This window comes from Mya arenaria, chromosome 12 (genome assembly GCF_026914265.1).
Source record: "Mya arenaria isolate MELC-2E11 chromosome 12, ASM2691426v1".
NCBI classification, from domain to species: Eukaryota; Metazoa; Mollusca; class Bivalvia; order Myida; family Myidae; genus Mya; species Mya arenaria.
The window spans coordinates 55,207,129-55,234,666 of record NC_069133.1 but is presented as its reverse complement, the minus strand read 5'-3'; the positions used below and the strand labels follow the sequence as shown (position 1 = coordinate 55,234,666).

Sequence of the window (27,538 nt, the reverse complement as noted above, 5' to 3'; positions counted from 1 at the left end):
ACACTCGTGATTAATAATGTGAAAGAACAGTACATAAGACATTCATCTATTTGTCTTAGTGGCGGCTTCTAGCAAGTGGACACATTATGCAATATCTATAGATGTATGTGAATATGTATGTATATAGATAAGTAATGAAATTATTGACTCCATTTTAAGTAAATCAAGTATTATAGATTAATAATAAAGTACAAAATTTAAGCATTCTTCTGTACCTAAAATGTATTGATGACCAGTGTGCATGTACTTGAGGTTAATAATTTACCCGTAAAATGACCATCTAACAGTACAAATTATATTGTCGCCGTCATTCCGTGTGCACAATAAGGGGATGGAAGTGTGTTTTTTTAAACCCCGCATGGATATATTGATCGAGAAATGAATATAAGACGTCATATAAATATAGCCGGTATATTAGAATCATTAACGGATGCAAGGGGTGGGGTGGGTGGGGATGACTTAAATCGTCCAAATTAACATTTTAAGTTAATATCGGAGAAAACAGTACTAAACCACACTCAAAATGCATTATTTCGGTCTAGGAATTGTTAATAATTATTTGAGGAGTACCCCCCCCCCCGCCATCATTTTGAATTACGGTTCTGAGTGAGGGAAGGGTTGTGCCCGTCAGTAACGCCCCCACTACTGTCAATAACTCAATAACTGGATCCGCCCCTGAGAATGGTCTAGCCTGAGCACCTTAAACATCAAGTGAATACATTTTTTATACAAATGTTTGAATAAAAGTTGATTTAATTTTCAAAATAAGTATAATTGTATTTTTTCCACCCGCTGTCGACATCACATTAAAATTGTGCGATTTGACCATTACATTTCTTTTAGGTAAATTCTTTCTTTCGGTCTTTTTCGCGTGGCTTTAAAAAGAAAAAGTTTCCGATTTTATATTTTGGGCGGGATTTTTAAAAAAAAAATAAAATGTTTTACAGCCGAGACATTCTTCAGAAAAAGGGTGGACAGTTTGGAAAGATATGGTACTTAAAATCGAATTGTGCATCATTAGATTTTTTTTCTTTAATTTAAGTTTTGAGTGCGCATGCAATGTGAATTTTAAGTTATTTTAATGATTTCCATTGTGTTATATTTGTTTTTGGTTTATAGAGGTACGTCAAATATTGCTTGATTTTAATATTTTAGCTTAATCTTGGCTCCTTATTCCTTAGACTCTTAGAGCACTTGTGTTGCAAGAAGTACATGAATGTAAAGCCCCTTAAAGTTGTGTAAAAGTGCAAAGTGCTGTATTTAATTCAAATTTGATGGGACAATGAACCCTTCAAAATAAAGCCCTTCCTTAAAAGCTTAGCTGGGACAAGTTAAAGTCCCAGCTGAATAATTCAAGTATAACCAGTCTACCCAATCACTAATTGGGCAAGCAAGTAAAAGCAATGGTGGAAAATAAGAAAAATCTAAATCCAACATACATGGACGTGCAGCTTTTTCAGTAAACTGTTAAAAAATGGTGACATAGAACACAATTTATTGAAGTTGGTTTATAACTGTCAGATCAGATTACTCGCATCAACATATTTTGTTTCTACTTCAAGTTAATTTGTTTCTTCGTTTTAAATACTTTTTGACCTGTACTTTCGATACTGGTAAAAACAAATAAGGAGTTAGATATTATGATGGTGTTTTGAAGACTGACAAGAGAAACAACCTGCAGGGGTAACCCGGTTTAAATTTTTATTGAAATGTAAAACATTATTCCACTTAAAGGCTAGCTGCAACCAAAGTGTCTAAACTAACCAGAAGAGAAGTGGCAGGCATCAATGTAAAGAAAAGCTGGTAAGTTTCTAGTCTATAAAGCCCAATTGATTATCAAGGCTGAACTACATGGCAGCATAAAAAATGTTTTACCCTTCTGAACCTCCATTCTCCATATTACTTATAAAGCAGTTATGTATCATACTTGGATCTATCTATTGCTGTGGACTTATTTTTCTTAAATGATTTTATAAGAATATTGTACAAAGTTTTCTATCAACATAATTGAGAGAATGCACTTGTAAAAATAATAAAATAAGGTGTTTTTAATCTTTATCTGTGATTATGTTGTAAGTTAGAAATGTCTTAATTATGTTTTCAATATTGTTTTCAATATACCAGGTATTTTTTGTCATACCTTTGATGTACATTATTGTTGTGCAAAAACTTGACCAAAACACAAACAACATACAAATTTAAAAAAGCAGTGAATATCAAGTAGGAGCTGGTCGGTTACTTAACTATTTGAGATGGTCTAATGAAACTTAATGAGAACCTTGGAAGTAAACAGAATTTACAATGCATAAGTACATAAGATAAAGAAAAATGGAATGTTCATAAAGAAAAATGGTCCTATTTCTTAAGCAACCATTTGGTAAAGATATACTCCTCTTACAGGTTATAAATACATAACAAATAATTGACACAGTATCTCTTGTTTTCAAAATACTTTACCATGTTTTTATATTGTTTTTTTTTTTTTTGACATCTACTCAGAAAATTTACCACTTTTGAATATTTAAATCAAGGCCATGCCAAATTTAGGGTCAGTTTTGTGAAAATATTGAATATATACAGGATCCAGCATTTCCCATTTTCATATTTTTTGAAAAGGCCTAATTTTCTGTCTTTTTGTTATAAAACTATTATTTGTACATTTTTTGTGTGAATAGATTTCGCTATTTTTTTCACCAATTACCTCTTGAGTCTGAAGTCATATAACTTGGAGTATTGATGTTATTATTCCCAGATACTTGTCAGTTGAATTATTTCTGTCTTGAAATGGCCTGTTAGCTATAAATCTTTCAAAAACTTCAAGCTGTTTTTCATGAATGGGTTTCATCACATATTTGATCAAGAGAATACGACATTCAAAATTGTTTTTTTAAGATAGAAATTGTTGTAAAATGATCTTAAAGCTGCACTCTCACAGATTGACTGATTTGACAACTTTTTCAATTTTATCTCAGAATCAGCTTATTTTTGCATCAGTGTTTTCAATCAGTCATTTAGAAACATACAATAGAACAACTGTGAGTGTCTCATCATCATCTCAACTGGCTCAATTTTAGCCATAAGACATCAATTTTAAGTGAAACTATTAAAAACTGCAATCTGATCTTTTATCAGCAATCTTATATCACCAGTTTCAGACATTTATGCAAAATTTGGCTCATTCAAAGACAAAAAATAAAAAAGTTGTCAAAAACTGTCAATCTGTGAGAGTGCAGCTTTAAACTGATGTACAAATTCCTTTTTTCTTGCCACTTGTCACCAAAAGAATATAATTTCTCCCATAAAAGTTCCTATTTCATTCCCACTTTTCCATGTTACAGTTGGAGAGCCTGAACATACATGTGTATATATGTCAAAACTTATATTAAAAACAGACTATTTGACATTGCAGCCATGACATTGTACAGTACATCAGGAGAAGAGTTCGACAGGGCACATCTGGGAAGAGATTAGATTTTTCTCTGTACTTGTCAGCTCAGCTCATGTACGGTGTTGTGCTGGTTCATCAAAAGCATGCAGAATTTCTACTTGGTATGAAAAGATCCAGAAACTAGGTCTTAACAATTTTTGTAGATTGTAATTAAAATTATTAGGAAAATTTACTTAACAAAAGTTCATACTTAATTTTCTAATAAAATATGGGTAGACATAACTTCAATAATTGTATTAAGGTATGTTATGTGCCTTTTGACAAAAATTGTCACTAAGTGGTGCATTAAAAATTGAAGTAAATACATGACTGAATCAAGCTCGAGCTAACTGTAGTAATTAATATGTTTAATGTTTGTATGTTAGGGCATTTGAGTGTCTTTTAAAACTATGAACACAATAATAGTATTCAGCTTTATTCTACAATCACAATCATTTTGATCAAACTCCATTTGGCAATAAACAGTGGTCTAAATCCAACTGCTTGAAGATAAAAACCAAGAAAAATTGTCTTCGGCTGGTAAAAAAAATCATTCTTTCAATGAGAAGTATAATTTATGAATGAAATAATAATTTAACAAAAAAGATTTTGACCGTTTGTTAAGACATTTTCTGTTACTGGGAAAATATCAGGTTGTATCAGCCTGGTACTATAGAGTCTGTCTTGCTTACTTTGAGTACTTGCAGTCATCGAAATTAGACTTTCATATGAAAAATTCTTATACTATTGTTTGGCATCGTTTTTTTCAACAAGCCCTGCAAAATAAAATTCATAATTTGAGCAAGCCCGGAATACATTTTACCACTAGTACAGGGCTTGTGGACTTGTGTTAATTTTCATCACTGTACTTGACAAAATTATGAATGTAGAAGTTAAGGCTAATGTCTCAAAATCTGAATTTCTGAAACTGATTTTGAAGACCTTCATTCGAGAATCAGAATGCTAGAGTTTTACATATATTTCAGGTGATGTCACAACCACCTTTATCAGAGTAAGAGGCCATGCTGCCAAGCAAGTACAAGAAATCAACCTTGCAGAACCAAAGTTAGACAAAGTTCAAATTACAACAACAAAATGAGTTACAGTCTCCTACCGCTAGTTTTGTTTAGTTTTTTAGCAATGTTTAATCACATTATTCAAGTTTTATTTGTACAGATTTATAAAATATCTACAATAATTTCTGTCTGTGTCTGTTAATACAAATTCAATTTTAAGTGATAATTGAGAGGTTAGCTTAAAAGGAATTTAAAAGCACACGCTATTTTAAGCATTATCTGTTTTTGTCAGAGCCAGGGTTTTGTTGATGGTGCAATTGTTGTGCATTGTGATCGCCCTGTGTCTGTCGCCAACGTCAATCGTCTGTCGTCAACAATTTGACTGTTAACACTCTAGAGGTCACCCTTCCCTCTTTTGGTGGCACCCGTATGCCCTTATGGAGACCAGCATGTTCACCCACTTGCCTTCATAGAATTAAATGCTGAATACTGTCAAATATCTCATTGTTTTGATTAAAACATATCATAACGTTTTAAATACATACAAATTTTACATGTTTGGCAGTTGAAGCCTAATATTACTTCAAAATACACACAATTCCTAACAGTTTCTGTCAATTTTTTAATGTTCAAGCTCTTCAGAGCTACAATGTGCGCTTTCCCTCCATAGCACCCTGAACCTTTTTAGCATCACCCGGTCCTATTTAAAACCTCGCTAAACCCTGACAATGCATATGTAAATCAAGCCTTAATTAACTGGCTTAAATAATTGTTCAAATTTTCGACCCTTAAAAAAGATGAGCATAAGGCATTCAAGCTGCGCTGCTATATTTTGCCTGTGGACTAATTGATACCTTATAAATTGACCTGAAGGAATCTCTGATTTCAAAACATTTTGTACTCTGTATTTTGCAATAAACACACAAATTCATCTTGGCTATGTAAAACCTAGGGTTGTGAGCCTGTGGTATTTTCTACTGATTGTGTTTGTACTAAACAGTGCAGATCTGGTGACCATTCCGGAGGTTCTGAGTCTAGAGGAAGATAGGTTTGACCAGGGCCTCACAGCTGCTGAAATAGACGCCCTTCTTGCAGTCCCTGTCAAAGATGTAATTTTAAGTTTGTTGTAACAGCACAATGGTTTATTAAAGGACCATCATTATTGTGATTTCAAAATAATAAACTGTAATTGTGCAGTTTGTTGAAATTGCAGAACTATTTCATGCAATTGTCATGTAAAATGTAAAGTATTCATTCTGCTTTATCTTCACCAATTGTATTGTTACTGAATCTAAGCTTCAGAAAATAACTTAAAATTGTATTCTACATACATATATTCTCATTGGTTTCAATAAGCATGAAAAGTTCAAGACATTACAGATTTACAGACAAGAAAAACACTGTGATTTAGTAATGTGTTAAACGATAACATATAAAAACCATAAAATTAAAGATCAGTTATAATTTTAGACTGACTTCTGGAAGCTTGACAGTTCTGTGGAAATTGTACCAGGCACTCCACCATCAGCAGATCCAAAGCGCACTAAACCTACAAGAAAACGCAAGCACAAGGATGAAATAAGTAAAGCTGTGCCAAATAGCTCTTGAATGATACTGGCAAGAACTAAACCAAAAAAATTGTGAATTTCCCAAGGATTATGGTTATTGCTCTTCAGTTTAATATCTCGGTTTTCCACTCACCAGTATCATGTCTTGAATATATGATTCAGAATAGCTTTCATTTCTTTGGGCATTGTTTACAGATATAAAATTAATGGAACAATCTTGATTATTCAGTAATCATTCACTTACATTTGTTTTGGCAACTCAATTGTTTACAGGGGATGATATGGTTGGCAGTCAGGGGGTGGGGGAGGGACCCCAAGTGTCCAGCATTGAGGACATTACCATGAAGGAGGTGCCCTCCTTTGTAACAGACCCTCTTCTCTCCCCACAAAGACAGGTAAAAACAAGTCTTGAATACTTAACAGTTTTAAGCCATTATGAAAAGAAATCCTTGAAACCTTAAGTGTTCATTTAATTTGAACTTAAACAAGGATATTTCACTTCATTAGTTTGTCTGTTTTTCAAAGATTAAAAACAAGGTATTGTCATCGTCTTGCACTAGGTTATATCATGGCTGTTGGCTGTTTCCTTTGAAGTAATATTTAATGTTGATCATAACTGCGAGTGTGTAGGTATTCAAATATTACACTTTTAAACCTTTCATTCCTTAAAGGGTCCATCTGTTAACATTTTACATGTAAACGAGAATACTTCTTTAGGAGTAACTTTCAAAATTTTCACAGAAGACTTGGTACTAATGGCAGTCCCACCACTCTTGCTAACAATGTGTCTTGCTTCACTGAGCTAAAATGGAAAATGGCATTTTTGCATAGGCTATTGTGTCCTTTGAATTCTTACAATAATTTCAGTACATTAACTTGTCAGATACCAGAAGAGCAGGACCTGCCCATGATGACAGGTGAAGACCTTGCCCAGCTGTTGGGTGTCCCGGAGGAGCCCCTCCCCCCAGGGCCAGACCAGATGCCCACGAGCACCCCTGCACATGGCGGTCCTCATCCCAGGACTAACATTGAGAGGTATGTGTACCTTACCAGACCATCCCCTAGCTACTGGTGCCACTGGACAGGAGGAGACCATTCTCAGCTTCTGGTGTCACTGGACAGGTCTGAAAAGCCTTTCCCCCCAAGGGCAGGAACATATACCGACCAGCATCCCAACACATGGGGGGCCCAACCCCTAGACTAACAGTGCTATATGTATCTTTCTAGATCATCCCCAGAAACTAAGTGCCACTGGACAGGAAGAACCCCTTGCCCAAGGGACAAAATAGATACCCACTAAGAACCCGGCACACTCCATTATTAAGCGTTAAAAGCACCCCTAAGGAAGGGCTTTTATCTCTATGTTTATGTATGCTCATAATTTGTTACTTGTTGGGTAAAGATGGAAATACCCGGTACTATATAATCAGATGATTTTTGTGGATCAATTCAATGAGGTCGAAAAATTTGAATGTTAATTTTTGTTTACTAATGCGACAAGTTTTTGCCGTTGTGTTGTAATAGCAAGCCGCACTAACCAATTGTATGAGGTCAGCGGTCCATATTACGCTTTTGGCGAGGTCCGGGCCGGCCAAAAATATAATATGGACCGCTGACATCATAAAACTGGATTTTCATCAAAATACGGTGATATACAGACCGATCAAATTTATATATACAAAGAAGGGACAAATTTATGTGAGGTATAATATATCAAAACATTTCAGCCCGATTCTGTCACAGACTTTAGCCAACCTTACCCCAGAGCGTGTTATAGTTCCTGGAATTCCTGAGGTCCCGGAGATGAGAAATGCTCCTCCTTCACCTGGTGTCACACAGTTAGGCAGCCCGCAACAAAATCAAGTCAGGCCGGTAAACAGGGAAAATATATTTTATGAATTATTACCTAATGTACGCATAGATGTTTATATGAACCATTTGGTTTAATGTGTTTATTCAGTGCAGGGGTTGGGGGTGGGATGATCCTTACCAGTCAAATTTGGAAGTTTGTGGATCATAAAATTGAGAAAAAACCTTAAAGCTGTCACTGGTGAATTAATTAATGCCTTTTTTCAATGCCTGTAGGAGAAAAAAAACCTCTTACCCTGTCAATTTGTTTATCAAATTTGTCTCCCTTCTTCTATTGGGATTTTTTTTCCTTTAAATTTTGAAGAAAAATAAAATGATCATGGCTCAAGCTAATAATTCAAGCATTTACATACACTTGGGTCAGTCTACTCACTGTTTTGTGAAGAAATTCTTTTTTATACAGATTTCAGACTAAATCAATGATTAATTGTTATCTGTTATTTAGAGGTTTACAGGGTAGTTCCTAATTATAACCATTATTTAAGCACATATTAAAGTAGTTTTAAAATTGAATCCAAATGTCCTGAAATCAACTACATCTTCATATTGTAATAGCTAAATTTAAACATTTTCTTACAGCGTGAATCATTACAGCTAGAACTAGCTCCTGTCACCCCTAGTCCAGGCAGTAAAAGACGCCGCAAACAGCTTACATTTGCCGATACAGAGACACAAATCTCCCGAGCCAAGATGAGAGAAAACATGGAAACCACCTCTAACATTATAGAACCATTCGTAAGCTCTAACTAGAGGTGCAACGATTCACTTAAAGCTCGATTCGATTCTGATATCAAACATGTCAATTCGATTATTTTTCGATTTGATCCATGTTTTACATGTACTTATAGCTGTATTTGATATTAATTTATATCGTATATTTAAAGCATATTTAAGCATTGCAATGATGAAAAACTAGGACGGTGTTTCATCAAGAACAAATTTTAATTAACAGCAGCACACACTCAAAACAGAAACAATCTATTGATACATGAAAAACAAAACATGATTTGTTATTCATTTAGATTTAATTCACAAATAGTTTCTGTTATCAGTGTGTGCTGTTTTTTCACTTTCTTTAAGTTTGAACACATAGATGGCCTGATTCCTTTTCAAATGCTGCATGAGCTTAGTCGAGCTGCCAGATTTTGGATAACTAACGTCATCAAAATAAATTTTAAATGTTGCTTTTTGTACCATTCCCACGCGGGCCCAAAATGTGCCCACTCTCTTGATTTTAGTATTTTAGGTGCATCTTTCAATGAGGGCGGCGCCATGTGACTAGGCTAGTAAGAATGAAACTCTATTACTGATTGAAGCCAGATTAACTATTAACCAATTGCACGCCATGTAACAAAAGTCTGTTTAGAATGCAGATACCATTATGTGTCACTTTGTACATGCATAATATTATTTAACATGAAGATCGATTTGAATTATGGGGTTTCTGTATTGAATCGAATGGGCGAGTTAAAAACTGGTTTTCGATGCATCAGAGCGAAACATTGTACCTTTAGCTCTAACATTATAGAACCATTTGTAAGCTCTAACATTATAGAACCATTTGTAAGCTCTAACATTTAAGAACCATTTGTAAGCCCTAACATTTAAGAACCATTTGTAAGCTCTAACATAGGACCATTTGTAAGCTCTAACATTATAGAACCATTTGTAAGCTCTAACATTTAAGAACCATTTGTAAGCTCTAACATAGGACCATTTGTAAGCTCTAACATTATAGAACCATTTGTAAGCCCTAACATTATAAAACCATTTGTAAGCCCAAACATTATTGAACCATTTGTAAGCTCTAACATTATAGAACCATTTGTAAGCTCTAACATTATAGAACCGTTTGTAAGCTCTAACATTATAGAACCATTTGTAAGCTCTAACATTATAGAACCATTTGTAAGCTCTAACATTATAGAACCATTTGTAAGCCCTAACATTATAAAACCATTTGTAAGCCCAAACATTATTGAACCATTTGTAAGCCCTCACATTATAAAACCATTTGTAAGCTCTAACATTATAGAACCTTTGTAAGCCCTAACATTATAGAACCATTTGTAAGCTCTAACATTATAGAACCATTTGTAAGCTCTAACATTTAAGAACCATTTGTAAGCCCTAACATTAAAGAACCATTTGTAAGCTCTAACATTTAAGAACCATTTGTAAGCTCTAACATTATAGGACCATTTGTAAGCCCTAACATTATAGAACCATTTATAAGCCCTAACACTATAGAACCATTTGTAAGCCCTAACATTATAGAACCATTTGTAAGCTCTAACATTATAGAACCATTTGTAAGCCCTAACACTATAGAACCATTTGTAAGCCCTCACATTTATGATAGAACCATTTGTAAGAACCATTTGTAAGCTCTAACATTATAGGACCATTTGTAAGCTCTAACATTTAAGAACCATTTGTAAGCCCTAACATAGAACCATTTGTAAGCTCTAACATTATAGAACCATTTGTAAGCCCTAACACTATAGAACCATTTGTAAACCCTAACATTATAGAACCATTTGTAAGCTCTAACATTATAGAACCATTTGTAAGCCCTAACATTATAGAACCATTTGTAAGCCCTAACATTATAGAACCATTTGTAAGCCCTAACATTATAGAACCATTTGTAAGCCCTAACATTATAGAACCATTTGTAAGCCCTAACATTATAGGACCATTTGTAAGTGGTAACATTTAAGAACCATTTGTAAGCTCTAACATTTAAGAACCATTTGTAAGCCCTAACATTATAGAACCATTTGTAAGCCCACATTTATGATAGAACCATTTGTAAGCCCTAACATTATAGAACCATTTGTAAGCTCTAACATTATAGAACCATTTGTAAGCTCTAACATTTAAGAACCATTTGTAAGCCCTAACATTTAAGAACCATTTGTAAGCCCTCACATTTATGATAGAACCATTTGTAAGCTCTAACATTTAAGAACCATTTGTAAGCTCTAACATTTAAGAACCATTTGTAAGCCCTAACATTATAGAACCATTTGTAAGCTCTAACATTTAAGAACCATTTGTAAGCCCTAACATTATAGGACCATTTGTAAGCCCTAACATTATAGAACCATTTGTAAGCCCTAACATTATAGGACCATTTGTAAGCTCTAACATTATACAACCATTTGTAAGCCCTAACATTATACAACCATTTGTAAGCCCTAACATTATAGAACCATTTGTAAGCCCTAACATTATAGAACCATTTGTAAGCCCTAACATTATAGGACCATTTGTAAGCCCTAACATTATAGAACCATTTGTAAGCTCTAACATTATAGGACCATTTGTAAGCCCTAACATTATAGGACCATTTGTAAGCCCTAACATTATAGAACCATTTGTAAGCCCTAACATTATAGGACCATTTGTAAGCCCTAACATTATAGAACCATTTGTAAGCCCTAACATTATAGAACCATTTGTAAGCCCTAACACTATAGAACCATTTGTAAGCCCTAACATTATAGAACCATTTGTAAGCTCTAACATTATAGAACCATTTGTAAGCCCTAACATTATAGAACCATTTGTAAGCCCTAACATTATAGAACCATTTGTAAGCCCTAACATTATAGAACCATTTGTAAGCCCTAACATTATAGAACCATTTGTAAGCCCTCACATTTATGATAGAACCATTTGTAAGAACCATTTGTAAGCCCTAACATTATAGAACCATTTGTAAGCTCTAACATTATAGAACCATTTGTAAGCCCTAACATTATAGAACCATTTGTAAGCCCTAACATTATAGAACCATTTGTAAGCCCTCACATCTATGATAGAACCATTTGTAAGAACCATTTGTAAGCCCTAACATTAAAGAACCATCTGTAAGCTCTAACATTATAGAACCATTTGTAAGCCCTAACATTATAGAACCATTTGTAAGCCCTAACATTATAGAACCATTTGTAAGCCCTAACATTATAGAACCATTTGTAAGCCCTCACATTTATGATAGAACCATTTGTAAGAACCATTTGTAAGCCCTAACATTAAAGAACCATTTGTAAGCCCTCACATTTATGATAGAACCATTTGTAAGAACCATTTGTAAGCCCTAACATTATAGAACCATTTGTAAGCCCTCACATTTATGATAGAACCATTTGTAAGAACCATTTGTAAGCCCTAACATTATAGGACCATTTGTAAGCTCTAACATTATAGAACCATTAGAAAGCCCTAACATTATAAAAACATTTGTAAGCCCTAACATTATAGAACCATTTGTAAGCTCAAACATTATAGAACCATTTGTAAGCTCTAACATTATAGAACCATTTGTAAGCCCTAACATTATAGAACCATTTGTAAGCCCTAACATTATAGAACCATTTGTAAGCCCTAACATTATAAAACTATTTGTAAGCCCTAACATTATAGAACCATTTGTAAGCTCTAACATTATAGAACCATTTGTAAGCCCTCACATTTATGATAGAACCATTTTAAGGGGTGAAAGCGAAAAGGTTCTAAGTGACATTAAATAAAGAAGAAGATAGAACCATTTCGCTTTCACCCCTCGATTTGTAAGCCCTAACATTATAGAACCATTTGTAAACCCTCACATTTATGATAGAACCATTTGTAAGCCCTAACATTATAGAACCATTTGTAAGCTCTAACATTTAAGAACCATTTGTAAGCTCTAACATTTAAGAACCATTTGTAAGCCCTAACATTTAAGAACCATTTGTAAGCCCTCACATTTATGATAGAACCATTTGTAAGCTCTAACATTTAAGAACCATTTGTAAGCTCTAACATTTAAGAACCATTTGTAAGCCCTAACATAGAACCATTTGTAAGCTCTAACATTATAGAACCATTTGTAAGCCCTAACACTATAGAACCATTTGTAAGCCCTAACATTATAGAACCATTTGTAAGCTCTAACATTATAGAACCATTTGTAAGCCCTAACATTATAGAACCATTTGTAAGCCCTTACATTATAGAACCATTTGTAAGCCCTAACATTATAGAACCATTTGTAAGCCCTAACATTATAGAACCATTTGTAAGCCCTAACATTATAGGACCATTTGTAAGCTCTAACATTTAAGAACCATTTGTAAGCCCTAACATTATAGAACCATTTGTAAGCCCACATTTATGATAGAACCATTTGTAAGCCCTAACATTATAGAACCATTTGTAAGCTCTAACATTATAGAACCATTTGTAAGCTCTAACATTTAAGAACCATATGTAAGCCCTAACATTTAAGAACCATTTGTAAGCCCTCACATTTATGATAGAACCATTTGTAAGCTCTAACATTTAAGAACCATTTGTAAGCTCTAACATTTAAGAACCATTTGTAAGCCCTAACATTATAGAACCATTTGTAAGCTCAAACATTTAAGAACCATTTGTAAGCCCTAACATTATAGGACCATTTGTAAGCCCTAACATTATAGAACCATTTGTAAGCCCTAACATTATAGGACCATTTGTAAGCTCTAACATTATACAACCATTTGTAAGCCCTAACATTATACAACCATTTGTAAGCCCTAACATTATAGAACCATTTGTAAGCCCTAACATTATAGAACCATTTGTAAGCCCTAACATTATAGGACCATTTGTAAGCCCTAACATTATAGAACCATTTGTAAGCTCTAACATTATAGGACCATTTGTAAGCCCTAACATTATAGGACCATTTGTAAGCCCTAACATTATAGAACCATTTGTAAGCCCTAACATTATAGGACCATTTGTAAGCCCTAACATTATAGAACCATTTGTAAGCCCTAACATTATAGAACCATGTGTAAGCCCTAACACTATAGAACCATTTGTAAGCCCTAACATTATAGAACCATTTGTAAGCTCTAACATTATAGAACCATTTGTAAGCCCTAACATTATAGAACCATTTGTAAGCCCTAACATTATAGAACCATTTGTAAGCCCTAACATTATAGAACCATTTGTAAGCCCTAACATTATAGAACCATTTGTAAGCCCTCACATTTATGATAGAACCATTTGTAAGAACCATTTGTAAGCCCTAACATTATAGAACCATTTGTAAGCTCTAACATTATAGAACCATTTGTAAGCCCTAACATTATAGAACCATTTGTAAGCCCTAACATTATAAAACTATTTGTAAGCCCTCACATTTATGATAGAACCATTGTAAGAACCATTTGTAAGCTCTAACATTAAAGAACCATTTGTAAGCTCTAACACTATAGAACCATTTGTAAGCCCTAACATTATAGAACCATTTGTAAGCTCTAACATTATAGAACCATTTGTAAGCCCTAACATTATAGAACCATTTGTAAGCCCTTACATTATAGAACCATTTGTAAGCCCTAACATTATAGAACCATTTGTAAGCCCTAACATTATAGAACCATTTGTAAGCCCTAACATTATAGGACCATTTGTAAGCTCTAACATTTAAGAACCATTTGTAAGCCCTAACATTATAGAACCATTTGTAAGCCCACATTTATGATAGAACCATTTGTAAGCCCTAACATTATAGAACCATTTGTAAGCCCTAACATTATAGAACCATTTGTAAGCCCTAACATTATAGAACCATTTGTAAGCTCTAACATTATAGAACCATTTGTAAGCCCTAACATTATAGAACCATTTGTAAGCCCTAACATTATAGGACCATTTGTAAGCCCTAACATTATAGAACCATTTGTAAGCCCTAACATTATAGAACCATTTGTAAGCCCTCACATTTATGATAGAACCATTTGTAAGAACCATTTGTAAGCCCTAACATTATAGAACCATTTGTAAGCTCTAACATTATAGAACCATTTGTAAGCCCTAACATTATAGAACCATTTGTAAGCCCTAACATTATAAAACTATTTGTAAGCCCTCACATTTATGATAGAACCATTTGTAAGAACCATTTGTAAGCTCTAACATTAAAGAACCATTTGTAAGCTCTAACATTATAGAACCATTTGTAAGCCCTAACATTATAGAACCATTTGTAAGCCCTAACATTATAGAACCATTTGTAAGCCCTAACATTATAGAACCATTTGTAAGCCCTCACATTTATGATAGAACCATTTGTAAGAACCATTTGTAAGCCCTAACATTAAAGAACCATTTGTAAGCCCTCACATTTATGATAGAACCATTTGTAAGAACCATTTGTAAGCCCTAACATTATAGAACCATTTGTAAGCCCTCACATTTATGATAGAACCATTTGTAAGAACCATTTGTAAGCCCTAACATTATAGGACCATTTGTAAGCTCTAACATTATAGAACCATTAGAAAGCCCTAACATTATAAAAACATTTGTAAGCCCTAACATTATAGAACCATTTGTAAGCTCAAACATTATAGAACCATTTGTAAGCTCTAACATTATAGAACCATTTGTAAGCCCTAACATTATAGAACCATTTGTAAGCCCTAACATTATAGAACCATTTGTAAGCCCTAACATTATAGAACCATTTGTAAGCCCTAACATTATAGAACCATTTGTAAGCTCTAACATTATAGAACCATTTGTAAGCCCTCACATTTATGATAGAACCATTTTAAGGGGTGAAAGCGAAAAGGTTCTAAGTGACATTAAATAAAGAAGAAGATAGAACCTTTTCGCTTTCACCCCTCGATTTGTAAGCCCTAACATTATAGAACCATTTGTAAACCCTAACATTATAGAACCATTTGTAAGCCCTAACATTATAGAACCATTTGTAAGCTCTAACATTATAGAACCATTTGTAAGCTCTAACATTATAGAACCATTTGTAAGCCCTAACATTATAGAACCATTTGTAAACCCTCACATTTATGATAGAACCATTTGTAAGCCCTAACATTATAGAACCATTTGTAAGCCCTAACATTATAGGACCATTTGTAAGCTCTAACATTATAGAACCATTAGAAAGCCCTAACATTATAAAAACATTTGTAAGCCCTAACATTATAGAACCATTTGTAAGCTCAAACATTATAGAACCATTTGTAAGCTCTAACATTATAGAACCATTTGTAAGCCCTAACATTATAGAACCATTTGTAAGCCCTAACATTATAGAACCATTTGTAAGCCCTAACATTATAAAACTATTTGTAAGCCCTAACATTATAGAACCATTTGTAAGCTCTAACATTATAGAACCATTTGTAAGCCCTCACATTTATGATAGAACCATTTTAAGGGGTGAAAGCGAAAAGGTTCTAAGTGACATTAAATAAAGAAGAAGATAGAACCTTTTCGCTTTCACCCCTCGATTTGTAAGCCCTAACATTATAGAACCATTTGTAAGCCCTAACATTATAGAACCATTTGTAAGCCCTAACATTATAGAACCATTTGTAAGCTCTAACATTATAGAACCATTTGTAAGCCCTAACATTATAGAACCATTTGTAAGCCCTAACATTATAGAACCATTTGTAAGCCCTAACATTATAGAACCATTTGTAAGCTCTAACATTATAGAACCATTTGTAAGCTCTAATGTTATTGAACCATGTATATAAGCTCTAACATAATAGTTTTGTTTTGTCAGAGCTTATGAGTTGTAAGAACTAATATTGTAAAGCCATTCATAAGCTCTGACAAAACAGAACCAATTATAAGCTCTCAAATTATAGAACCATTTGTAGGTAAGCTCTAATACAGAACCATTTGTAAGCTCTCACATTATAAAATCACTTGTTAGCTCTAACATCATAGAGCCATCTGTAAGCTCTTACATTATAGAACCATACATGAGCTGTCTTGAAGTGTTTACACTTTAAACAAATCTTCCATGTTGACTTGAAATTCTTTTTGTTTGAAATTATATACTTGAAAAGTACTCAAAAGAAAAATCATCCGATTACACATGAACACATCCATACTTATTTGTTTCTCTGTTTGTCAAAGAAAAGCATCCAGAAGTTATCCAAACTAAAATAATGTTGAAGCTATTCATAAGATGAAACATAGTGTTACAAGTGACATAACACATAATATGTAGCTAAGTAAAAACTGTTGAGTTGTGCCCCTTTATTAACAACTTGCTATTTATATAAAGTATTGTTTTCTTTAGAGGATTGTTAAAATAATTATTATGTGCCTTCTACAAAGCATGTGTGTGTATATTACATTGTAAATATTTGTAAATATTGTGTTTGTCCTCAGGGGCCGTATGGGTTTTTGGATATGATTTAATATTTACCATCTTTTTCTTATTAACTAATAAAAGTGAATGAGCCTATGCGCCGTCCTCTTGCGGCACATTTGTAAGATAGTTACAGTTTAATTAGTAGTCGATGGAATCCTTTTTGTTCAAGGTGTTGAAGGATTTCAAAGGAACAGATGCAAATGAGCTGCTGGCCAAATCTGCAGATAAAGGTATGGTGCTCACATTTCTAGCAGTGGACAAACTGTTTTGTTAGATATACTTAATGATTGGCTGTATGATTATGCCATTGATCGATTATATAATACAGTATAATATATAGGTAATATCATTGGCATATCTTCATCATCAAGATGGTCACAGGCAAGTTCTGAAGCATCTCAAGTCAGTTCCTAACTTAACTCATTTTCTTAGGTAAAGTATCTCACTTATCATATAATATCATAACTAATGAATTTTTATGTTATCTGTTAACTGAAGTATTTTCAATACCTTTAATGAAAATACACATTTTTATGTTAATTGGACTTTTCCTTAAAGCTTCACTCTTGTTTTTTGTCTTGGAAAGAGCATTCTTTTGCATAAATATCTGCAAACCAATGATAAAAGATTGCGGACAAAAAATCAGATCATAGATTTTCATATTTCCGAAAATTAATGTTTTATGGCTTAAACTGTTACTAACGGTTTAAGAAAAATGCACAAAACATCAATTTTTCAACTTAAATATAAAAATCTGCGATCTAATTTTTGTCAGCATTCTTATATAACTGGTTTCCATGGATTTTCGCAAAAATTGGCTGGTTAAAGACAAAAAAATAAAAAAGTTGTCAAAACGTTCAATCTGTGAGAGTGCAGCTTTAAATCAGTATTTTGGAAGTGTAGTATATTGACTTAAGAAATGACTTCTAGATGTTTCATGAATGCTGGCCCAGGTCTTTCCACTTGCTAATTTTGTTTCATTGTTTTGGAAATGGATATCTTCTGTTAACTGCCCGTCACTGTTTTGTTTATTTTTTCAAGCATTAAATACAAGTTATTACATAAGTATAAATTGACATCATTTTGGGCTTGATTCCCAGGTGTTTTGTTACTGCTGGTGTAAGAAATAATATTTGAAAGTAATGAGAAAATTGGTCCACTTCTCAGCCCTTCACAAAGAGCCATGGCTGTCAATGTGGAAAAAGACGGCTGTGTTTCGACGCAACATCCCGGAGAATCTGTTGTCTCATGCTGTGACCCCCCCACATGAGATCCCCGAAATCCAACTTGAGATTGAACAAATGCAGCAGGCAGGGATACCCCAGGAAACACTACAGGTACTGATTACAGTAAATAGATACTTCAAGACAATTATATTTCGGAGCTTGGTAGTCAGTTATACTGCAAGCTAAGGCAAAGAATGACATTAAAAAAAGAACATGCTGAATCCAAATTCGGGACCTATTTTAAGTATTTTCAAAAGTTTCTGAAACTTCAAGCTCTCTTACAAGTAGTTTTGATTATGTAATAATCTTTTATTTACATACTTCTCATGATATTATCCATGCATTGGACACCTTGATTCAGTTAGATTCCTAAAATTTGTAAGTGGGTTGTCCAATGGACACCAGTGCAAAAACTGTATGTGTCTTACACAGCATACTTGAGACTTTTACTTCTAATTCATACAGCTAGGAGAAATGATACTTCATAAACTCTTTTGTTCAGTATTTTACAGGCTAGTATTAACTTTTCCTTAAATGTTCTATATTAAACCAAAGAAGTCACAAGACACAATGAGAAATTCAAAAGACTTAAATATAGTATTTTTTTACCAATATCAAAACAGATCTTTTTATGACAAAGACTAGTTTCTATGATCTACTCTAGTATCTGATTCGTTTGACTTCATTGACTTCATAATCAGAGGGACCATGTCTCTATAGTCACAGACAAGTCATCTGACTGCATGTGATGATTTAATATTATATAATATATAGTCTTTCTTGGCAGCCGCCTGAGCAGCACTCCCTGGTTGAAGGCTTGTCACTTGTTGATGAGAACAGTCGACTGTTGAGAGTGGATGAGACAAGCTTACTGCAGGCGCAGCTATCTCCAGTCATGGCCCCACCTCCACATGGTAAAATTGTGTCTCGTTTTGTCACTTACATGTAATGTTTCAATGTGCACTGTTTTTAGTTTGTCTTTTTGTTGTCGTTGTTTGATGGTTTTTTTCATAAAAAAGAATTAAAGGTAGATACATTGATAGTAGATGTCTTTGACAGAGGCAGTGTGGTCATAAACTCTTAACTCTCTGCCATTAATTAAAAAAAATGTCTTTTTCACTCGAAAAGCAGCAACAGAAAACCGTTAACATCCTTTTGAGGCATTTGTATTAGAATATCTTTCTATTGAAATGAGATTATGTGTGCTGTGCATGTATGAATCAGTATGCTAGTGCTTCCAGTCTTTGCCTAATTTTTTTTCAGTACTTGTCCATTCGGCAAGTGATTAAAGAAAACCACTTGCCCAGAAGCAGTTTTACTTGCCCAAATTAATTTAAAAAACAACAACAATAAAAATCAAATTGTAGTGTTCATTTATTCACTCAAGGATAACAGCAAATTGAAAACAAGGTCTTGAGTCATCTCTCAGTCATCATCTTCATCATAAGCCTCAAAGTACTTTAAATTCAGACGCTTAGACGCGGAATACTGTGACGTCACCAATTCATGCGTAAATATATGAACGTTCATGCAGGATTAGTGAATTGTTGCTGAAGAAATTATTAAAACGGAGGAATTTCGGAAAAATGCCCTTGCCGGTTCGGGCAACCACCTGGTTATTTTGACTTGTCCGAAACAGTATTTACTTGTCCCGGGCTTCGGGCAACCCAGTTACGACGAAGACTGTGCTTCTGGTGGATCCATGTTGATGATAAAACCTGAATAGGTTTTCTTGTCTATTTCTAGTGCCAAAAGTGAATGTTATTTAGTTATGATAAAGTTAACTTTATTACTCATTAGTTCTTATTAGATCTTTCCATGGATATTGTAAGGCATTCTTATTCTTGCAGAGCCAAAACGTGGCAGGAAACGATCAAGTGTTGACAAGTCCATTGAGGAAATGAGAAAGATCGCATCATTGTCCGAGGTAGTTTCGTTAAATTGGTTCATGTTATTACACATCTGATACATGGCATTTCATATTGTTCAGCATTGCAAAAAAGGTAAAATTAAAAATAGAGGGATTGATTAAAACCGTTCATGTTATGAGTAGTAGATCTATTTCTTATCATGCAATCATTTACCATCAATTCTCATCATCATGATTTCCAGTGACAATTGCTTGCCAGAAGTTACTACACAGGTATAATTTTGCGTTTTGGGCAAGTTCATTGTAAACAGAAGTTTTTAAAAAGGTGCACAATATTGGTTGATGCATAAAAAATTATATTTTTTTCATGCATTATCATCTTTAACAAATCATAAACCAAATGAGTTAAACTGATGATTTATATAATGCGCTTTATAAAAATATAAATAATTTTTGCATCAGCCTATATTGTGCACCTTTAAGGATGACTCTGTTTGATAATCAAATTTAAAAAACAACAACTTTGTATGTAAGTATAACTTAGTAATGTAATTTTTCTCATATTACACTTCACCTTTTTGCCAGTCTGGGGCGAGGATAGGAGACATTTCCCTGACAGACATGGAAAAGTCCACACAGGAAGGAGAGCGGACAAGGACCTCCACAAAGTGAGTGTATTGTGAACAATCACAAGTAATTCTCATTTTATTGCTTTCTAAGTTATTTTTTTACTCATGACTCCCAAAGCACTCTTTGTGATTTTTCCCTAATGTGCACTTGAATGTCCAGACAATTCTTGAGAAAAGTTGATGCCTAGATCACTGAGTTGAGTCACCTCAGTTGGATACAGTTTGTCTCCTCGATCTGTCCTAGTACTAAATATGCTCCAATATTCTTGTCCCCAGGCGTAGGACACTCTCCACTTCCCAGCCGATTTTTGAGGATGTTCCCACCCAAACCCCCTCTGTCAGTTCTTTCCACACATCTTCGACGGGCAGTCGGGTGCTGTTTGATGTCGTTGAAGAGCCACTGTTTCCTTTCATTGCGGTGCCCATACGGGAGGAGGTTGCAGATACAGGCTTCCTGATGGACATGATCAGGTAAACTGAGTTGTTAATCACAGACCATCAGAAAATATTAAATCTTATACACATCTTGTCATTCTGTTGTTTTCTCAGCCTTGATTTTGAAACATCAGATATTTTTAATCATTTTGATGCCTGCATTGAGGATGATGGAATAGTTTCTTTATCCAGCATAATTTCCGACTTGAAAATAGTGTAACATTTTATACAACATTGTAACGCACAATAAATGAGTTCAAAATAATGCATGACCTTCTACATGTAAGTGACGTAACAACAAAAATCTTTACCCTACTTTTATAACCCAGATGCATGCACACATATTCTCATCTTTTATTCATGGTTTTGATAATGGTGAAACTCTATGGTGATTTGTCTATCTTAATCTTAATCCATGCATGTGCCTCTGACAGCTCCATAGAGCAACAACTTGGTGTGGAGCAAGAGGACTACACAACGTTTGCTGACATCTGTCCGCCAGAAGAGGTGGACAGGAAAACTGCAGCCACCAAATTCCATGGCCTCCTTGGTAAGTGGTTTTATGCTCACTGAATGGTAAACATATTTTAATAGTATATCGTTTTATTTGCTGCTTAAATTAGTAAATTGTAACCTTGTATGTCCTTGGTAAATGACTGTTTCAAAAATAAAAAAAACTATGGGGTTCGTGAAAATTGCCATTTTAGAGCTTAGTCCTTAATTTGTTTAACTCAATTTTGCGAAACTTGCATACTTTTTAAAATGAATAGCCTTTTGAAAAGGTAACCAACACTTAAAGCACACTGATTCATTGGCGGATAACTGTTTCAGTTTAAAGCGATAGATTTCACCGAGTGAGCACCAAAAGAAATATTCAACGAGTGGCTTTATATTTTGTGTTCACGAGGGGATATAAATTGCAATCTTACACTGACATAAACAAAATATAATTAATATTATATAGAAAAAAACACATGAGTTTTCAAGCAATTGACGTCATACTGGAAATGAAATTTAATAACTATGTCATTGCATTTTATCTGGCATGTTACTTTTTAAACAATGAAACTGGTTAAATATGAGAAAACAGTAAAATTATATTCCAATAAACTTGCTGTTTCAAACAGTGAGTCTATTGTGATATAATCAAATGTATATTTCAATATACATATCGCTGGAAAGCATGAAATAAAATGAAATTATATTTTTATAAAAACATTGATGTTAAAACATCTCCATAGCAAGTAAAAAAATATATTTTAGAAATATATCACTAACAACTGTACAAAACTGAATTTCAGATGTACAGATTTTGCTATTGGCACATATATTCCATGCAGTCTGTCAAACTGTGCATAAAACCTGGGACCAATAATAATCTTACTCCCAGCTAATACAGATCACTTTCTTACTTGGTCTTACTTGGTCTGTAAGGGCAATTTTATAGCCCCGAAGGCTAAATAGATACCCTTGCATCTTCTTCAGTAAACTGTCTCCACTTCCGGGTTTGTATCTCAGTAACTTTGTCTTAGTATATTGATGATATGTCAAAGCGGTTGGGTCGCCAAAGCTTATCGAGATTTGTTTTAAATGTAAGCAATGTTGTGCTATTAACCAGTTCTCCTGGTAAATTATTCCAAGTAGAAACTGTTCTTATTCCAAATGCATTCATTCTTCTTCCTTTCTTGGCTTGTCTCTGATTCAGTTTTAGATTATGTCCTCTGGTCCCAACATTTTCAGCAAATGTGAAGAAATTATTTATATCAATGTTGTCAATATTGTGCACTATTTTGTAAACCTGGATTATATCATATCTTTTACGTCGGTATTCGAGAGTTGTAAGATTTAATTCACACAAACGTTCTTCATACGTCAACCCTTTTAGCTCAGGAACAAATCTTGTAGCTCTGCGTTGGACATTCTCTATGATCTGCTTACACCTCTTTGTTGTAGGGTAATAAACTAATTTTCCATAATCCAAATGTGATCTTATCAGTGCCTTGTACAGAGTTAAGAATAGGTCCTTGTTCATGTACGTAAACTTTCTTCTAACTAAACCAATTATACTATTTGCTTTTTAGCTATATTGTTTATGTGTTGATCAAAGTTCAAATTTGATGTGAATAATATTCCCAAGTCTCTCTCTTGATTATCTCTAGTCAGTTCGTGAGTCTCACCATTTGTATCACTCATTGTATAAGTATTTATCAATTTTTCATTACCATATGTCACTACTTTACACTTAACTATGTTGAATTTAAGCAGCCACTTGCTACTCCACTCACACAAATTGTCAATGTCATTTTGAAGTTGGTCTTGATCCTCTTTAGATCTTATCTCACTATAAACCTTGCAATCATCTGCAAAAAGCTTACACAGTCCTCTTAAAACTTCTGGTATATCATTAACGAAGATAATAAACAATATCGGACCTAAAATAGATCCTTGTGGAATACCAGATAGTACTTTACTCCATTTTGAGGTACATCCATTTACATTGACACGCTGCAGTCTATTTGATAGAAAATTTCCTAGCCACTTCAATAGATTTCCTGATATACCGTAAGCTTCAACTTTCTGTAACAGTTTTCTGTGTGGTACTGAATCGAAGGCTTTCTGGAAGTCTAAATATATTGTATCAACTTGAATATCATTGTCTATTGCTTCTGTCCACTCTTCAAGCACCGACAAGAGCTGCAACACTGTATTTCTATTCTTCATAAAACCGAACTGACAGTCAGACAGCAAGTTATTATAATCCAAATGCGCAACAAGCTTTTCTCTTACAAGCCTTTCTAAAATTTTACAGATACAGGATGTCAATGAAACTGGTCTATAATTTCCAGGGATAGACTTATCTCCTTTTTTAAATATACAAGTAACGTTTGCCTTCAAAACGTTTGTTTTCAAAACATCATTCTAGTCAATGGCGAAATCTTCTTGATCTAGTTTCAAAATTGTTTAGAAACGACTATTTCATCTTTTTTACAGAGTTGTGTGCCCGTAGACGAATCAAAGCCACTCAGGATGAGAGCTATGGGGAAATCCAAATACGCCTTGCAGAATAGAAAACAAACATATAAACAAGCTGCAATATGGGGCTATTCAAACAGCTTTGCAGGAGAGACAGTCAAAATACGCCTTACAGAATAAAAAGTCAAAATAGCCTTGCAGAAGAGAGAAAAAATACTCCTTGTAGAATTGAATGTCAGAAAACGCCTTTTAGAGTTGACACATTCCATATATGATTCTGACCATCAGCTGATATATTAGACATAGCCCCTTTATCTTCACAAGATGTTTTAGATTATACTTTTTATATTTGATAATTATTTCTCATGTATAAATGTCTTATTCTTGAAGTATTCTTTTATTTTATTATATAATATTTTTAATGAGCACCAATAAGCAATGTTGACATGGTTATACATGTGTCATTTAATTTAAACAGAGAGGAGTTCATATATATTTGTTCATTTACTGAAGTAACAGTCAGATTCTGTACCTGTACCCGGCAAGTAAGTGCCTTGCTGAAGAATTGTGTGTTAAACAGTTCATTAACAGAAACTAGATGTAACTATACTTTTAACATTGTTTTTATTGTTTGCTGTTTTAAATGTTTGAATGTTAAGTTTGTTGATTTACTCTTGTTAGTTTGTTATTTAGGCCACAATCATCAAATCTGTTGTTTGGCATTCCCCCGAGCCACATTTAGGTGGAAGCTAGGTTGGCGTGGGTTTTTTTTTACATCCAAAACCCTTTAAATCTGTATTAAAGAAAAAAAGAAGAGAAAATAACCTCTGCTAATAAAAATAATTGTGTAGGGAAACGCCAAACTATATAGTTGTTGATTGCGGCCTTATTTGTATTAAATTATATATGAAAATGTTTTAGCCTTGTTAGTATATTTTTCGTACACATTGATCATGATGGCAAAACAGGTTCTAAATTTCAGGACTAATCTTGAAATCAGGGTTGAGAGCTTTTAGCTTTAACTATTGTACAGTTGTAAAAGTAGTTTTTGCTCAGACATTTGAATCAAAAGCAGTACCTTGAAAATAAATATAAATTGAAAATGCCTTTATGTGTCATTTTATAATTTTAAACTGAGTCTAACCACTTTAACCCTGCTTTGGGCATATGAATCATGGCAATTTTTTAAGATTTACAATTATCAGCTGTAAGAGCCCCTACATAATGAATATTTAATGTTAACTTGTTTAAAATGTGTTTATAGTTAATTGTTCTGTTATGTGCCATGTTGACGTTTTACTGCTGTCAGATGCAATCCAGACTATTCATGTTTTATTTACATTTTAATGCACAATTACATCGTTATTCTACATACATAATGCATGATATGCTTTAAAAATAACACTAATGAAAATATATATGGCATTTTTCCACAATTTTGTGTTCAAGCAAATATTTATACCAATATTTGAAAACATGACCTCTACATTAAACCACTTTTTTGTATATGAGATTTGGCTCATAGAAAATAACTCATTTCAATCCCTGTTTCATAGTTTACATGATTTTCACTGTATAAATGTGAAGTGTTTTGTTGATACTGTTTACATTGTTAACACTCACTAAGCCTTGTTAATTTTTACATTTTAATATGTTCAAGTTTGTGCTTTAGCCTAGAAAAAATACTGTTATTGTGTAAGTTAGTATATTCATTTGATCATGTTTCTTCCAATGTAAATATTCACTTGATCATGTTAAGTTTCATATCTGCTTTTTCGTTGTGACTAAAATGTATTAAGCATAGAAAGAGTGTTAAAGTATTAATTGATATACACATTTTATCATCATTATACATGTGCAATTTTATAGTTATTTTTGTTGAATAAAATGAAGAAAAAAAGGTTTAATAAGTTGTCCATCACCACGGCTTGTATTCAATATTTTGGATCAAAGATAGATGTAGCTAATCGGATTACTTGTAATTGATAACTGACCAGTATAGTGGATGAAGTCAATGATGTATGACCATAAGATTAACCTTAGTTGCATATATATGGAATATCACTGCATGTTTTTTTTAACTATAAAGGTAGGTTGTACTGTACAAATAACAGACAGTTTAAAAAAGATCTAACATTCGTTCATGTGTAAAAGGGTCAGGCATCGAATGGTTTTAATTTCGTGTGAAATGTGAAAAAAATGCTTATTACAAATTAGACCTTTAATGTTAATCATTATCATTTTTAAATGTCAGAATATGGTCTATTTCGCCACGAAAAGTTATCAAAACTGAATTATTTTAGACTTGGATTTACCAAATGCGTATGTTCCAGTTGCTGTCCGGTCTTTGTTCATAAAAGTAAGTGAAATAACTCAATATCAATAAAAAACTATATAGTTTTGTTGCCAACGTTAACCCTGTGAACGAGTCCCTCAAACAGTGGTTTGCAAAATTTCAGCTGTATTATCTCAGTTTCCTTCGATTTAAGATTACCCCAGATTTCACAAACATGAATCAAAAATTGGCATAATGGACCAGTTACTATCGAGACTTCTTGTACGAGAAAGTGGACGAATGCTGGCCCTTTGTAAAACGTTTGCTGGAATACCATCTTGGAGAAATGGTTCTGGTTACAACAAGAAGGAACTGGTCACGTGCTTTGTTCTATTCGGTTTATTTTCTAATAGTGTTGAAATGACAAAAATGGCTAAGAACACAAGAAATACCATATCTTACCTATCTTTTACTGATAGCATTATAGGTAAGCGTGATTTTTTTCTGTTTTCGTTTTGCTTTTAATTTTTCGACTTGACATATTAATAAAGTGACAAAAGTCTAAAATTTGGAAGTTGTGACAAATAATATACTTATTTCATGAATTTTAAAACATTTAATGTAAAACATGATAAATGTCCGTTCGTATTTGAAAAAAAGAATCTCGAAGAGAAAGAAAAGAATACATGCTGTTTTCAACTCTGCGGTATAATTGACTAAAATTTATGACACATATGCAATTTTTAGACAGGTAGGCGTTCGATTTCCACAATCAGTGCTCTTATATTCCTACCCTGGATGCTGTAATGAATGTTAAGCTTTTGCTTCATTTAGTATTTTCCTCCACCGTTTGTGAACGAGGTGGGCGTTGGCGTCCGCGGATGGGTCTTTTGGGGAACATAAGGTTATCCGTAAGACTGTTTTCAGGGCAACAACCGATGTAAATTGTGATTAATCTCGTTTTCATATCTCGAAGAATATTCGACAGCATATCTTTTATTGTTGTTTTACTCTTAGGCCAGAGTTTTTATATCTTTAGATTTACGGGAGCGCCGTACCT

General features: G+C 33.6%; 1 protein-coding gene across 1 annotated transcript; it reads left to right on the top strand.

Annotated features, from left to right (window-relative positions):
• Positions 1-936: 936 nt before the first annotated feature.
• LOC128210794 (meiotic recombination protein REC8 homolog) lies at positions 937-24,332 on the top strand. Its single transcript, XM_052915147.1, has 18 exons — positions 937-992; positions 1,735-1,803; positions 3,410-3,549; positions 4,414-4,492; positions 5,444-5,552; positions 5,914-6,025; positions 6,285-6,406; positions 6,895-7,046; positions 7,739-7,883; positions 8,460-8,615; positions 17,240-17,300; positions 18,238-18,407; positions 19,084-19,210; positions 20,147-20,223; positions 20,752-20,834; positions 21,072-21,266; positions 21,665-21,780; positions 24,222-24,332. The coding sequence occupies exons 1-18, from the start codon at positions 937-939 to the stop codon at positions 24,296-24,298; spliced, it is 2,046 nt and encodes a 681-aa protein (XP_052771107.1). The 3' UTR covers positions 24,299-24,332.
• The last annotated feature ends 3,206 nt before the right edge of the window (positions 24,333-27,538 follow it).